The 18,206-nt window shown below is 31.1% G+C and overlaps 1 protein-coding gene across 1 annotated transcript in view; it reads left to right on the top strand.

Annotated features, from left to right (window-relative positions):
* Positions 1-18,206, top strand: part of TECRL (trans-2,3-enoyl-CoA reductase like) — a gene marked incomplete at both ends in the record, with an annotated part of 98,252 nt that overhangs the window by 12,559 nt on the left and 67,487 nt on the right. Inside the window, one exon of the mRNA XM_079722044.1 lies at positions 13,850-13,901. Coding sequence (XP_079578170.1) covers positions 13,850-13,901 — 52 coding nt within the window. The remainder of the gene's footprint in view (positions 1-13,849; positions 13,902-18,206) is intronic.

Raw genomic sequence — 18,206 nt, 5'->3', positions numbered from 1 at the left:
ATAAGATGAATAAGGCCAGAAGATCTATTGTATAACATGATGACTATAGCTGATACCACTGTATTGTATAATTGAAACTTGCTGAGAGTACAGCTTAAATATTCTCACCAAAACCAAAAAAGTAAATATGTATGGTGATGGATGTGTTAATTGACTCACAGGGGGGAGTCCTTTAATAATGTATATGTATATCAAGTCATCGTGTTGGACATTTTAAGTATCTTATCATTTAATTTTTAATTTTACCTCAATAAACTGAAACAAATTTTAAATAAAATATTTTAATAAATACATACAGAAAACTGTAAAGCAGGTTAATAAAATATCTTATTATACAAAGAAGATAATTCAATAAATTGACTATATTAGATACTCCACCTATTCACTGGATATTAATTTCTTCAATGAATGTTTAATGAGTACTTAGTGTATTTCTAGTAGGAGATATTGAATAAAATAGGCAGCAGAAGGGGGATGATTCTAAATATAGAAGGTTGGATAAATAGAACTCTGAAATTTCTCAGATAATGAAGTTGAAAATTCATGCTTTATAAAAAAGATTCTAATTTGAAAAACTCTTTGAATATTAGTGTCATTAATAGAATAGAAACAGTTCTTGGCTTAACCTACATAGCATTCAGTTCTGGATGTTTAAATTTGTGATCACTGTCAGATATCCATGTAAATGTATTAAATATCCAGTTGTATATATAAGTGTGCAGCTATGAAAACAAGTTAGTGCTGGAGATATACACCTGAGGGTATGAAAATACATGGCATTCAAAGTCAAGAGAATGCATTAGATCAGCTTTACAGATAAAGCATGTCTTATTTTTACCCAGGATGTAATGTAAAATGATATAATGAAGGTATTGAAACTTCATGGCTCACTTAATCATCAAATATTTTTTAGATTTTCAGGCATATTAAATAATAAATTTTTCATTGTTCTAAGATGAAATATACTCAGAATTTGTTTAATTGTTGATGAGTTTGTCCATGAACATGCAATACACAGTGAAATTTGAAAAGTAATGCAATCACTTTCAGTGGCTGGCACTCTGTAGTAGCATTTATGAGGGCAGTGAGCCAGTGATGCAAAAATAATTGTAGCATCTATCTTTGTGGTTTGATGTCAAACAATTAATTAATAATATAAACTTTCTAAAGTTGGTTTTCCTCCCTAATTATTTTTGCTTGAAACTCATTTCACGTTCTCCACATTATAAAAACTGTAACATAAATCTTGAAGTAGCTAAAAAGAAGTTTATGACCATCACTTCAAAATTTGAAGTGATCTCTGATGTTTTGACAGTCATTTTAAATCTATCAAGGTTATAAGATATGGAGTCCTTCCACATAAATAGGTTTAATCTAGTTATCTAAAAAAATTCCCACGAAAGTTTTAACAAGTAAAATTTATTTTATAAAACAAGTAAGAGTGACTTTCAGTCTAGATTAAGCAATGACTCCAAATAATCAATGATGGAAAATAACAAAGGTTTACTTCTCACTCGTGACATGCCAGTGTGGATGAGCTGTGGCTGTGCTCTGAGCTCTCTGTTCTGTAACCAGGTTGAAGAAGTAGCTCTTGTCATTGTCATTATCATGTCAGTTTCCAAGTAGAGTGAACAGAGAGAAAGCATCTTAGTTTCGGCTGCTATAAAAAGTGACATAGACGGGGTGGCTTTTAAACAACAGAAATTTACTTCTTAGTTCTGGAGTCTCGAAGTCCAAGATCAGGGTGCCAGCATGGTCAGGTTCTGGTTAGGATTCCCTTTTGGGTTGCAGACTTCCATTATCTTATTTTACTTAGAAGACTAAACGCTCTCTGGAGTTTCTTTCATAAGGGTACTAACGCCATGATGAAAGTTCCACCCTCATGACATAATTACCTCCCAAAGACCCCCAGCTCCTAATAACATAACATTGTGGTTTAGGATTTCAGCATTTGGATTTTGGGACACACAAACATTCAGTCCATGGCAGTTGGTGAGACACACTCTGGCTTGTAAAGCTTCTGCTTGGACATTAAACATTTGTTTTCCTCTCATATTTCACTGGTCAATCTGTGGCAGGGCTGAGTTCAACATGGTAGAGATACCAATTATTCCCTCTAGAAGGCCTGCCCTGGGAAGGACAACAAGTATTTTGAGCAATTATAAATCTACCAGAGTAAGCAGACTCTTTGCAATGAAGTTATTTATTCCAAAATTCATATTTCAAACTTCATTCACTTTAATCATATATGGAGACCCAATTTCTCATTCAAATTCTACTCACTGATTTACTTAGTTGAAACAATATTGCATGCCTGGTTTATAAGCAAAAAAGAGAAGTGACACTGTAGCAAGAGAATGAAGGGAAAAGTTAAGAAATGAGAGCCAGCTTCCAGAACATGTACTTGTCATGGCAGAATTCAGTAGCTCCCAGATGGTCATGTGAAAGCTCATAATGCCTTTTAGGACCTAAGGCTTGAAACTGACATTGCCTCATCTGTCCACATTCCATTGTACAAAGCAAGCCAAAGAGCCAAGTCCAACACAACCAGCATCACTTTCTAGAGAAGTGAAAATGAATAGAACAAATATTTGCTAAAATAACTAATATGCCACAGATATTCAGTTTCTAAGAACCATTAAAATTATCCTTCTTTTGGTAGGGCAAGAAAATTATTCAAAGTGGATGGATTTAAATATTTGATGCATAAAGAGGTAGGTAAAATCCTACATTTCTAGAAAACTGGCCACTCATAATAACTCTTTTCCCAAGAGATACTATGAATCTTAAACTGTGGATTTCCTTGAATCACCAGGAGGAAAAAAACCTCACGTTTTAAGATCTTATGCAGTATAAAATTTTGGTTATATTTTTTGTTACAGTTTTTTGTTTTGTGTTGTTTTGGTTTTTGTTGTAATTCAGTTTAACTTCATTGTGCATCTTTCAAAAGCAAATACTAGGTATCTTGAATATTAAGGTTAAATATTTATGGAGTCATGAATAGTTTCAGATTTATTATAAAACTAAACATATGACATATTTCACAGTGGTACCATGTTAGTTTCATTTTTGCATATAGAATTTGACATCTGAGTGTACTTTTTTAAAGTTAATTGACATATCTCTTTAACATCGTCAGTAGAAAAAAGCCAAAAATTAATTACACAACAGAGTTAACATCGCAGGTGATTTACAAACCTGATGTACATTTTCAAAAAGTAAACATCACCCTTCTGAATATGTTTGTAATCTGTACAATGAAATGATTGAGGGATAAATTTCTTTTCCTTGTCCTCCTTACATGATTAATGTTTTTAATAGTTCTTTACCACTTGAGAGAAAATACTCAAAAACTTAGCAACTTAAAATAAAGGCCATTTATTTATCTCATTATTCTGTTATTTGGTGATTTAGCTTATAGTTGTTCAGGAGATCTGCTGATGTCTGCTGGGCTCAAGCCCGCTGCCAGGTAGCTGGGTGATTGATCAGGGAGTGAGCTCTAGGAAAGGGTGCAACAGGGCGATGTGTCTGTCATCACTGGGGAAGCTAACTCGAGCTTCTTTATGTGAGGGTGTTAGCAGAAATAATAGAAATACATGGCCTGTCAAGTCTTAGATTCATGACTTGCACAGCCTCGCTTTCAACACATGCTCTTGGTTAAATCAAATCATAAGGCTAGCTTAAATATAACGTCCAGGGAAATAAACTCCACATCTTGATGGGATGATCTGCAAAATATTGTGGCCAATTTTACAATCACCACAATAGTATAGAATAACATATACTTTTATTACTAATAAATAGTATATACACATGTGCATATATACAAAACAGATTGATAGATACTACTAATACTGAGTCCATTATTACTTATCAGTTTCATTGTTATTTTCACTATATTTGAGCCTTTATTCAAAATACATTTCATGGCACTTATAATTGAAGCATTCATAAACATCACCTTTTCCATTTACAACTAAAAGCAAAGCAACTTTGGTAAATGTCATTGTCACTGCAAATCAATAAATAGAAACCAATTATGTTTTAAGCAATAATTTTTCAATGGACTATAAATACTTACTTCTTCCAAGATTTTTTATTCTATTATCATTAGGCAATTATGTCACTTAAATATGGCCCTGAAACATTTTACAAACTGCAATTAAGAAAATTCAAACTAGATTTAAAATATATCACATGGGCTTTTTATTTCCCTTTTATCTGCATTTATATTTTGATGAACAGTATTATTGATGTAGAATTTTTTTACTTATGGAAAAATCACCTTTTTCAAAGAAATGAATACAAATTAATTTGGATTATGCATAGATACATTAAGCCTTTTCCCTATGATTATGAAGCTGAATGATTAATTAATAGGTAGTAGAATATCATTCATTTGTTAACTATTTTCTTCATATGGTTAACTTTCATGTAATAATATGTGTGACTATTTGGAAAGGAATATGATTGTCATCTGATCACTACAGGTTTTGTTTTTTTCTTTTTAACATAACAAAAGACACCTTTATTACTCTTATCACTTAGGAAGTTCCAAGGGTTTTAGGAGCCAGAAACAAGAGGAAGACAAAATGTATATTTCTTAATATAAATCACAATTTCACACAAACCAAAAGAGTTTATAAGAACACTTGAAATAACCCCCACTGCTACACACACCTTTTATACCTTCTTAGTGGCAATTTCATTGACACAAAGACCTACCTACTTCATGACATATAAAAATAAGAAGCAAAGCTAGATATACACTACACCTCATGACCAATGTTTGAGCCTCCTATATTACTTAGAAATTACTCAGATATCTAAAATTATACTTACCATTCATACTAGATTTTAAAGTTAACTAAGGGTCTTGGGAATTATATTTAAGCTGACATATTACAGAATTTAATTACTGTTGCTATCAAAAAGTTTGTCAGAATTGTACTTCAGTTTAAATAAACATATAATTTTTTTCTTACTAGTTATCTATTTTATACATAGTAGTGTATCTGTGTCAATCCCAGTCTCCCAATTCATCACACCACCACCACCACCACCACCGCTTTCCACCCTTGGTGTCCATATGTTTGTTCTCTACATCTGTGTTCTATTTCTGCCCTGCAAACTGGTTCATCTGTACCATTTTTCTAGGTTCCACATATATGTATTAATATACAATATTTGTTTTTCTCTTTCTGACAAACATCAGTCTATATGACAGTCTCTAGATCCATCCACATCTCTACAAATGACCCAATTTCATTCCTTTTTATGGCTGAGTAATATTCCATTGTATATATGTACGACATCTTCTTTATCCATTCATCTGTCGATGGGCATTTAAGTTGTTTCCATGTTCTGGCTATTGTAAGTGATGCTTCAATGACCATTGTGGTACATAACTCTTTTTGAATTATGGTTTTCGCAGGGTATATGCCCAGTAGTGGGATTGCTGGGTCATATGGTAGCTCTATGTTTAGTTTTTTAAGGAACCTCCATGCTGTTCTCTATAGTGGCTGTATCAATTTACATTCCCAACAACAGTGCAAGAGGGTTCCCTTTTCTCCACACTCTCTCTAGCATTTGTTTATTGTAGATTTTCTGATGATGCCCATTCTAACTGGTTTGAGATGATACCTACCTAATTGTAGTTTTGATTTGCATTTCTCTAATAATTAGTGATGTTGAGCAGCTTTTAATGAGCTTCTTGGCCATCTGTATGTCTTTTTTGGAGAAATGTCTATTTAGGTCTTCTGCCCATTTTTGGATTAGGTTGTTTGTTTTTTTAATATTGAGCTGCATGAGCTATTTATATATTCTGGAGATTAATCCTTTGTTTATTTATTTGTTAGCAAAATTTTTCTCCCATTCAGAGAGTTGCCTTTTCATCTTGTTTACAGTTTCCTTTGCTTCATAAGAGCTTTTAAGTTTTATTAGGTCCCATTTGTTTATTTTTGTTTTTATTTCCATTACTCTAGGAGGTGGATCAAAGAGCTCTTGCTGTGATTTATGTCAAAGAGTGTTCTTCCTATGTTTTCCTCTAAGAGCTGTATAGTGTCCAGTCTTACATTTAGGTCTTTAATCCATTTTGAGTTTATTTTTGTGTACAGTGTTAGGGAGTGTTCTAATTTCATTCTTTTACATGTAGAGGTCCAGTTCTCTCAGCACCATGTATTGAAGAGACTGTCTTTTCTCAATTGCATATCCTTGCCTCCTTTGTCATAGATTAGTTGACCATAGGTGCATGGGTTTAACTCTGAGCTTTCTATCCTGTTCCATTTATCTATATTTCTGTTTCTGTGTCAGTACCATATTGTCTTGATTACTGTAGCACTGTAGTATAGTCTGAAGTCAGGGAGTCTGATTCCTCCAGCTCCGTTTTCTTCCCTCAAGAGTGCTTTGGCTATTTGGGGTCTTTTGTGTTTCCATACAAATTTTAAGATATTTTGTTCTACTTCTGTAAAGAATGCCACTGGTAATTTGATAGAGATTGCATTGAATCTGTAGATTGCTTTGGGTAGTATAGTCATTTTCATAATATTGATTCTTCAAATCCAAGAAAATGGTATATCTTCCCATGTGTTTGCATCATCTTTGATTTCTTTCACCAGTGTCTTATACTTTTCTGAGTACAAGTCTTTTACCTCCTTAGGTAGGTATATTCCTGGGTATTTTATTCTTTTTGTTGCAATGGTTAATGGGAGTGTTTTCTTAATTTCTCTTTCAGATTTTTCATCATTAGTGTATAGGAATGCAAGAGATTTCTGTGCATTTATTTTGTATCCTGCAACTTTACCAAATTCATTGATTAGCTATAGTAGTTTTCTGGTGACATCTTTAGAATTCTCTATGTATAGTATCATGTCATCCAGAAACAAGAAAGGACACTACATAATGATCAAGGGATCAATCCAAGAAGAAGATGTAACAATTATAAATATATATGCACCCATAATAAGAGCACCTCAATACATAAGGCAACTACTAACAGCTATAAAAGAGGAAATCGACAGTAACACAATAATAGTGAAGGGCTTTAACACCTCACTTACACCAATGGACAGATCATCCAGACAGAAAATTAATAAGGAAACACAAGCTTTAAATGACAAAATAGACCAGATAGATTTAATTGATATTTATAGCACATTACATCCAAAAACAGCAGATTACACTTTCTTCTAAAGTCCACACGAAACAGTCTCCAGGATAGATTACATCCTGGGTCACAAATCAAGCCTCGGTAAATGTAAGAAAATTGAAATCATATCAATCAACTTTTCTGACCACAATGCTATGAAATTAGAAACCAGTTACAGGGGAAAATATGTAAAAAACACAAAAACGTGGAGACTAAACAACACATTACTAAATAACCAAGAGATCATTGAAGAAATCAAAGAGGAAATCAAAAAATACCTAGAGACAAATTACAATGAAAACATGATGATCCAAAACCTATGGGATGCAGCAAAAGCAGTTCTAAGAGGGAAGTTTATAGCTATACATGCCTACCTCAGGAAACAAGAAAAATCTCAAATAAACAATCTAACCTTACACCTAAAGGAACTAGAGAAAGAAGAACAAACAAAACCCAAAGTTAGTAGAAGGAAAGAAATCATAAAGATCACAGCTGAAATAAATGAAATAGAAACAAAGAAAACAGTAGGAAAGATCCATACAACTAAAAGCTGGTTCTTTGAGTAGATAAACAAAATTGATAATCCTTTAGCCAGACTCATCAAGAAAAAGAGGGAGAGGACTCCAATCAATAAAATTGGAAATGAAAAAGGAGACATTACAATGGACACCACAGAAATATAAAGCATCATAAGAGACTACTACAAGCAACTCTATGCCAATAAAATGGACAACCTGGAAGAAATGGACAAATTCTTAGAAAGGTATAACCTTCCGAGACTGAACCAGGAAGAAATAGAAAATATGAACAGCCCAATCACAAGTAGTGAAATTGAAGCTGTGATTAAAAATCTTCCAACAAACAAAAGTCCAGGACCAGATGACTTCACAGGCAAATCTATCAAATCTTTTGAGAAGGGCTAACACCCATCCCTCTCAAACTCTTCCCAAACTCATTCTATGAGGCCACCATCACCCTGATACAAAAACCAGACAAAGATACTACAAAAAAAGAAAATTACAGACCAATATCACTGATGAATATAGATTCATAAATGGTCAACAAAATACTAGCAAACAGAATCCAACAACCATGAAAAGGATCATACACCATGACCATGATCAAGTGGGATTTATCCCAGGGATGAAAGGATTCTTCAGTGTACACAACTCAATCAATGTGATACACCATATTAAGAAATTGAAGAATAAAAACCATATGATCATCTCAATAGATGCAGAAAAACTTTTGACAAAATTCAACACCAATTTATAATAAAAACTCTCCAGAAAGTGGGCATAGAGGGAACCTACGTCAAAATAATAAAGGCTATATATGACAAACCCACAGCAAACATCATTCTCAGTGGTGAAAAACTGAAAGCATTTCCTCTAAGATCAGGAACAAGACAAGGATGTCACTCTTGCCACCCTAATTTAACATAATTTTGGAAGTCCTAGTCACGGCAATCAGAGAAGAAAAAGAAATAAAAGGAATACAATTGGAAGAGAAAAAGTAAAACTTATCATAGTGTTTTTAAAAGATTGTTTTCTTCATGATTCCTTATTAGTTTGCCCATAGGTAATACTATTTTATTTGAAATAGTCCTTCAGTATTTATACAGAAACCACTTCATTTAAATAGGATTTGAGCTTCCTTATTTCAGTAATATCATGTTAAGTCTAAACTTTCCTGAATGCAAGGATTATTTTCTTGACCTCACAAACCTGCAATAGGAAAGCATAATCAAAGTAATCTAAGAATTAATCATACACATTAATTTCACCAGGCTTTATTTTATTCTTAAATATATGCTTTTAATTATGTGGTCTTCATGATCCTCTCTAGTCCTAAAATATTCTTGCCTAATTTATAAATCATACATCCTAAAAAATATTCTGGAAAGACTATTCACCATGGAAAATTGTGTGTTCTATAAAACCAGAATTATTTTCTACTTTAATAAAACATATTTCTTTTTTTCTTTATTTTGATAGGGTATCAAACTCTAGTTGCAATGTTAAATTTTCTTTCATATTTTCCATATGTTAGAATTTCAAGTTATAAGACAGAAAACAAGTGTATAGAAATAACTATTTATTCAATACATAGTATAGAAAGACTACCATTTTCATATTGAATAGAAATGAAATGGTTTTGCAATAAATACTCTAAATAAATATTCTAGTCACTAAAGGACATTTAATTTTATTGAAGGATTATAAAAATTAAATATTAGCTTTAGAGTGGTTACTGAGATTTTATTTATGCCTGCAATGGTGAAATAATATAACTATACAAAAATTATATATAATAAGATTGACATTCAGTCATATTTTTCACCATATTTTCCCTCTACTCATATTTATAATATTTATATGATATATATGTATATATAATAAGAAAATAAATAATATCTAGGCTATACTCCCAAATAAAATTTATATTTACACATAATTTACTGGGGAGTAAAGTATTTATTTAAAAGCTTATTATTCAAGGTAGTGGGAAGCAGATGCATAGCACAGGGAGATCAGATCCGTGCTTTGTGACAACCTAGAGGGGTGGGATAGGGAGGGTGGGAGGCAGATGCAAGAGGGAGGGGATATGGGGATATATGTATACATATAGCTGATTCACTGTGTTATACAGAAGAAACTAACACAACATTGTAAAGCAACTATACTCCAATAAAGATGTTTTAAAAATTAAAGAAATAAAATAAAATCAATATCATCAGGGTAATGTTATATTAAAACAATGTGCAAATACATTTTTTCTAGTTATGAAACTTGAGGATAATAATAAAGGGTCTTTTTTATTTTTTTAAAGCATATTATTTCAGAAGAATATAGTTTTGAAAATTTCTATGGTGAAATTTTTAAAGAATTTATTAATGTTTATTTTCTTTTTGAATTAAAAATGAATTGACCAAATGTGTTATTGCAACATATAAAGAACCATTTGTTATGATACTAAAAATTGAAAAATATGTGTATATACGTACATATATTATTTTGACATAACAAAAACTCATTTTAAATAATCCTGTGTAATATGTAAAGAAATAAAATTGATAGGCTAAAAAACAATTATCGAATTTCTTAAATAGTAAATGAAATCCAGTTAAATTTAAAATGTTTAAACCTTATTAAAACTGATATTTCTGCATATCTATAGCATCATGTCAATTTCATTCATAGCAAAAATTCTTGATATTCTATAAAATACCAAATATGTTCTGAATTTATAAGAATGTTTTCATATAGATTGCTTATTTGTATCTTAGTTACAATCTGAAGGTTATTCACTAGTAAAATAGTATATTTTTACTCAGAAAACTTCCTGTCCATTCTGAGTAATGTATATGCACCTATATATTCTATGTGTCTTTTTGTTTGATGTATACTATATATTCTCTCTGTGTCTTTAGTAAACACATATTTTTACAAAGTTCATTTACAATTTTTGGTTTGCACTTTGCAATTACCCTGTCAAACAAATTTCAAGTTGTTATTTTTCCTTACCATTTAATGTTCATTTCTCTAAGAAGGATAAACAGTATTCTGGAGATATCTGTTCATTTTAAGGAGTTCCTGAGAAAGTGGCTAAAATATAGTTTTAAAAATTAATAATAGTGCAAAAAAAAAGTTTTTTGTGAAATACTGCAGTATCTTCACAGGGGGCCAATTCAAGCAAATCCTAAATTTCACTTGAATGTGAAAAGCTTTTTCTAAGTCCATCAACTTAAGTGTTGAATAAAGTAATGATGACTCAAAATTCAACTATGATCAGTTGAAATTCAGAGGTAAATTTCTGTTTCAAACATCATTTACCTTGTGTACTTAACATTTTAAGATTAATTTCCTCTAATTAGAAGGAAACATTAATGAAGAGAATTTCAGAATTTCAGATGATGGAATACTTATTTCTTCCATCTGCACAATTAATTGTGATTTATAAAAGTGAATACATTATTGTAATGATAGTTTGTCCTTTTTAAGAGGTAAAACTGGCTAAAAAGTAGTAGTTATTACGAATAAACTTCTTGATGAAGCTACAGAGTCATCAATTTAGTAATCAGAAAGTCCTATATGCTAATTATCATCTTTTCCTCTCTGTGCTCTGAGTACAGCTAAAGTACTGAAAGAGTCGATCAAGCATAGTCTTGTGGCTAATAGAGCAACGCTGTCTGAATCATTTAATGGTTAATTATATTCTTTTCTGCTGTATTTGACTAAAGTTGCTCCAGAAAGGTCAGTTCTCAAAGATTTATGCAAAATCAACATTTTAACAAGTGAAAGTCCAATGTAATTAAAAAAAATAAAAAATAAATTTAAAATTTTGTGAGAAAGCTTTTAATAACAACCCACTTCCCACGTGTAGGTATTTTCAGGAGAACATAATCTTAGTCTTGAAAGTTTGTAAATTCAGAAAAAAACTATGCATATGTCAATTAGAAGATTGTCATTTAATGTATGCTGGTTTGGGAAAAAAACATGCAGCTTTTCCATAATAATCTACTTGTGAAACACTTCATATCAGATCAAGGAGCTTCTGTTTTCATGTGACTTTGCATTCACAGCTTTATTTTTGACTTCAACAAAAGTAACTTAACACTTCCTTATATGCAATATGGTGTTGAAACACAAACTGCAATACACCAGATCATTGTTTTCAAGGACCTGATAGATTGTTGGAACCGCCAGCGCATAAGCACAAGATTATGTGCCCTTATAAAGCGGAAGCTGAGCATATAGCAAATCCTAACAGAGGAGTTGTTAATCATGAAAATTATTATTTTTTTAAATTAGATGGCCCTTGAAAGGACTGATGGACCGGTATTTGTTACTCTAGTGATAGCACGTGGATTTTAGGCATCCCTGTCAGGGGACACAACATATAATAGTGCTTCGTGATTAAGTAACAGTGAGATAAAGCAATGAACATTGTTAAAACAAATCATCCCCTTTTAAAGATATAATTCAAATATCAAATGCAATAATCAAAATTAAAATGAAATATGACATGTTCAAGCAAATAAAGACACAGACCTACTTGAGAATGGACTTGAGGATATGGGGAGGGGGAAGGGTAAGCTGTGAAAAAGCGAGAGAGAGGCATGGACATATATACACTACCAAACGTAAGGTAGATAGCTAGTGGGAAGCAGCTGCATAGCACAGGGAGATCAGATCGATGACTTGTGACTGCCTGGAGGGGTGGGATAGGGAGGGTGGGAGGGAGGGAGACGCAAGAGGGAAGGGATATGGGAACAGATGTATATGTATAACTGACTCACTTTGTTATAAAGCAGAAACTAACAAACCATTGTGAAGCAATTATACTCCAATAAAGTTGTAAAACAAAAACAAAAACAACTTTTTCAAATATTTCCTAACATCTTCCAGAAAAGGACAGTGCTATGAACAATTTAAAATTTTTAGTAACAGAATCATTTAGGGTTCTTTTGTTATTTAAAGTATAACATAAATGGAAATTAATATCATTTTCAGTGCCCAACTCTTAGAACTTTCTTGTTAGTAAACTATATACATAGAAAAAATAAGAAAAAAATTCTGAATGGTATATCACACACTTGGTTATGGGAGGGAGTGGAATATAGTAAAAGAAATGTATGCACCATCATGCTGTTGATATATAATACAATATTAAATATAATATAATAATGTTAATAAGAACTGCCTGGAGTACTATTATGTGGCATCCCTTTATGCATTTTTTTTCATTTTGTCCTCCAAAATAGCCATAAGAAGATTTTTAGTGTAGCAAAAAATTAAATAATGCATGCAATATTCTATACATGTTTAGAGAAAGGAAATAAATTTGACTTGGATCATGAAAATGTCTTTGATGTAGACTTTGAAGGATTGTTGGGGTTTTCATAAGCCAGTGAAGAATCAGAGGCAGAGGGGAATTTCAGTTGGCAAGTTTGATATGAACAAAATTAGAAAGTCAAAAAGTACTGTGATGGCTTGAGGTGTTTGGATAAAACTCTTATCCTCATGAATTTTCCTATTTAGATGAAGGAACATTTTTCCTTTATGCACTTTTCTAACATTAGAAAGAGGTAATTTCAGTAGATTAGGATCAAATAACAATAATATACTTAGAGATTCCAAAAAAAAAAAAAAGTATCTAACATAGATTTTTGATGGACCTATTATATTTTTGGATGGAAGCTTTAAAAACATAATTAACTACAGGGCTTAGATAGGATATATATTTTTTTCTTATAATATTTTGAAGTAAACATTTCCCTCTTTTGTCCATATAAATCAATTTTATATCCCTGGCCTCCTCTGATAAACTCTTTTACTATATATTTTTTCTCTTTTTGCATTTACTCATACTTCTAATTGAGAGTCTCATCAATTTGGAAACCAGAAATTTAATAATATGGGGAGAGAAAATTCAAAAGTATATTTTGAGATAAAAATTTGGATGAACTCACATAATTTCACTATTATTATTATATACAAATATAAAACTTTGGAAAAAGCTATATTGCTGAAATTTTTCAAGGTTGTCAAAGCAGTAGTGCCTAAAGAGCTAAACAAAACAAGCTGGCTATTTTGTACTTATTTTACATTTTGAATATATGAATTATGTTTTTTTCTTAAACAAATATGTAGCAAACAAATGAACACTTTTTCCTTATAATTCTATTTTACTTTTCAGGTGACACAAAAATCTACTATTCATGACGTGAAACAAAAATTTCACAAAGCATGTAAGTTTTATACACAATTTTGAATTTATATTACAGTCTTTTTTTTCTCAAATTGGTTAAGATTTACCTGTAAGGATAAGTTAAATATTATGATGGAAAGAGTGTGTGGAAATCATATTTTTACATGGAACTCAGAAATAATACTATGCTAAACACTTCTTCATTGTGAACATTTTCATATCTAACTTTCTAATTCACATTTTAATCTTCAACACTCTTTCAGTTTTTTATTGAACTTTTTTCATACTAAAAAGAAACTTCCTATATGTGAAAGGCATTAATCAATACAAGATATTTCTTTACACTTAAGCAAATATAGAGCAAAATTTTTACTTCAGTATTTATACTGGTCAAATATCTTCCACATAGGAATTCTACAAAAAAATGCATTTAAATTGTTATTTAATTTTATTAGTAGCTAAATTTAAGAGATCTCATTAAGAGATCTCCTATTACTATTTATTGGGAAATAACTATATGAGATTTCTTTAATTTTTATTTCTACAACTTTTCAATTAGTTTAGCTATAATTGTTAACATAGTGATAATGTCTATAATTATTAGGTAACAATTTTTAAGAAACAATTTTTAGAGCAGTTTTAGATTCACAGAAAAATTATGCAGAAAACACAGAGTTCCCATATACACCTGCCCCACAGGGGTACAGCATTCTACACCACAAACATACAGAGTCGTACATTTTTACACCCCCCAAACCTACATTGACACATCATTATTACCCAAAGTCCACAGTTTACATTAGGATTCACTTTTGGTGTTGTACATACTGTGGATTTTGCTAAGGAGCATTTTCAATACTTTTGGATTTAGTTGAACAACATTTCTTTTCTGAAAATAGTTAAAGCTCACAATTTAATACATCAAATTGTTTAACAATATTTGAAAGTAAAATTGGTAGAACTGTTTTATTATTTTCATTATTTTCTTTCAGGTAAAGTGTAGACTATTTGCTGAATATTTTTGTGTATGACATTATGCTAGGCATAATGAATAATCAAATGAAGATAGAAGACATCTTATTAGCCTTCAAAAAATTGCTCATGAAGAAGATTCAATATATATATATATATATATATATATATATATATGTATATATAAAGAATATAAAAATAAAACCCAAGTAGTCAATGTATATAAAATTTATAAATATTTGGGGAAAGTTCTCTTTAGAATTTTTAATAGGAATATAAAGCAGATACAGGATGAAATAGAAGTATTTGAAATATGCTTAGTCAGTTTAAAATTCTTGAGGCAGGTGAGTTCTGATATTTTGCCATAAAAACATGTAGGATTTGGATATGGAGAAGGGAACCAGAAATGCATTATAGTAGAGAAAAAAGAATAAAACAAGTGAAGTGCAGACATCTGTTGTGGATTAATTCTCTAACTTTTAGCTTGGTAATTAAATTCTCTGTATATTTATGCCAATATTTTCTAAATTATTGAAAACTCAAAATTTGTATCTTAGTACATAATATATGTGAAAGATGTTACCCTGGTTATTTCAGGTATTTCCAGTTTATTTACATTCTAAATGCATTTGTTTTGTTAAGCTAGCAATTGAATTTCCATCCTTTGAAAGACTTAGTAATTTTATATAGTAAAGTTTCAGAAAGTTTAGATTGTAGTAATAAGTGCAAGACATTTAAAAAAGACTTTTTGCTATAAAGCAGAAAGATACAACAAAATTATTTCATTTAAGTTAATAATGACAATGTAAGAATATATTATTTCTATCACTGTCTGGAAACAAGGAAGTTAATCAAAAGCTAATGTATGTTTAGAAAGAATGTGCAGTCACCTTTATGTGTGATATTATGACTATTTTTATGTTAGTTTGTATCTACATATAGACATAATTATACAGTGACTTAAAATTTTAGAGCCAGTTCTACATTTATGTGGTCTAGAGCCTTTTCTAGTATTTAGAAAAGTGAGGTGTAGTAGCTTGTGAAAAATCCTAGTAACATCCAGTTTCAGAACTGGACAATTGAAAATATGACGATAATATGGTTAGTTTTAATACCTGTATCAAGACTTAAGGATTTCTTGACCCCTATTATTTTATTCACTTTTTGAAGCACAGTTCTAATCTTTATCAGCTTTAAATAAATTGTAACTTTTTCTACTTTTTCAAAATTATCTTTACTTTAAAAGTATACCCATCACTTAAAGAAAAATAATATTCAGAAGATCTTGTATTTATTATAGTGTATTTCAAAAACATATTGGTCTTCAGGTTTTACAAAGTACAGAAACACAAAAACATTTTTTTCTGTATCACATTACAGAGAAATATCTAGAAGTGAATTAAATTGGACATTATGCTTAATACATTTGCCAAATGGTGAAAGGAAATAAAAATATATTGCTAAATCTAACAATATGTGACTGTTATATAATGGTAAAAAAAATTATGTGTCGTATTGCTTAATGTTTCATGTTTTTAGTTTTTAGATTGACCAATATTGAATACTTTATTCAAATTCATAAATTATTTTAACAATAAAAATATATATGTAGTTTTATATCTACAGTTGTTTTATAACTACCGTTCTGTAACAGTGAGGTTTTTACAGTTACTTCTTTACTTTTTGACACCAAATCATTTTTTATTAAGATGTTTTGGATGATGTTTATTTTTAGGCCCTGGAGTTATAATAGGAATTGTTAATCTTGTAAAGAAAACAAATTATTTATATATATATATATATATATATATAACTCTTATCAGAAGACTAGGTTTCCTGAGGGGAAAATTCTCTCTACATGTCGTTTATCTCTAACCTTTCTTCTCTTAGGTGTTCTGACTGAACTTGATTTCTTGTCTTCCTCCTATTTCTCTGGCTTGTGTCAGTGTAACATTTTTCTTAGCTCTATTTTAGAACTTTCTTTAGGGTGACTTTTCTTGTCCTATAAAATGACTATCTTATGCTCTTCTAAGGCTCATAATTTTTCAGTTCTGCTTTGTTATGAGTCATATTTTAGATTACCTTGGTGACACCATAACAATCAGACTGGTGAAGAGGTAGAAAGGGGAGGAAACTACAGTCATAATATTAGCTGTTAAGGCAAAAGGGAAAGAGCAATGGTTTTCATGAAAAAGAGATAAAATTATGAATTATATATATGCATACACACACAAATATATACTTTTGCCTATTTCTCCTCTTCTTATTTCATGTACCAAAATGGTAAAGAGCCCTCAGCTGCAAATCCTCCACTAGTCTTTCTTTATCTCCACCTATTTATTCATTAACACTTGTAATTATCATTCTTGTTTGTATCTTGAAGTCTCTCCTGGAGAGCTTCACTGATTTTCATACTCATGTCTCTATACACCACACTCTAGTCATTCTCATCTTCTCACAAAGGTCTCACAGAAGAATTAAACCTTGCTTTGAAAACTGAGATGAAGAATAAAGAATTATACAAGTCCAGGTGACACTCTGCCTAAAACTATGTGAATCTTTTTTAAGATTTCAAGAGACTTAAAAAAAAAACTTCCCGTGGGCTTCCCTGGTAGTGCAGTGGTTGAGAGTCCACCTGCCAATGCAGGGGACATGGGTTCGTGCCCCGGTCCGGGAAGATCCCACATGCCTCGGAGCGGCTAGGCCCGTGAGCCATGGCCACTGAGCCTGCGCATCCGGAGCCTGTGCTCTGCAACGTGAGAGGCCCCAACAATGAGAGGCCATCGTACCTCAAAAAAAAAAAACCAAAAACAAAAACAAAAAAAAACTTCCTGTATGTATACTATTACATATGCTAGTTGAGTAGGATTATCCTATTTCATGTTACTCAATTCAACACCTACTCCATATATTCTTTATTCCAAAAGTAATTTACTCCTCCCTTGGGATATAATATAACTTTAATAGAATCATAATTGTTATTATTTTTGGAAAATAATAGAACTCACAAAGAGCCACAACCGTGTATTTATTTATTTATTTATTTATTTATTTATTTCAAATTCACTATATGTTTATTATGAAAGTAACTACAAAGATTACTTTTATTTTAAAGTTGTAACATATTTTAGCTTTGTTTCTTTTTTTGGAATTTTATTTTATTTATTTTTTTATACAGTAAGTTCTTATTAATTATCCATTTTATACATATTAGTGTATATATGTCAATCCCAATCTCTCAATTCATCATACCACCACCACCACCACCACCACCGCTTTACCCCCTTGGTGTCCATATGTTTGTTCTCTACATCTGTGTCTCAATTTCTGCCCTGCAAACCGGTTCATCTGTACCATTTTTCTAGGTTCCACA

Source organism: Hyperoodon ampullatus, assembly GCF_949752795.1.
Source record: "Hyperoodon ampullatus genome assembly, chromosome: 1".
Lineage (NCBI taxonomy): Eukaryota > Metazoa > Chordata > Mammalia > Artiodactyla > Ziphiidae > Hyperoodon > Hyperoodon ampullatus.
Note: the sequence above shows the minus strand (reverse complement) of the source record. Positions and strands in the feature narration are given on the sequence as shown.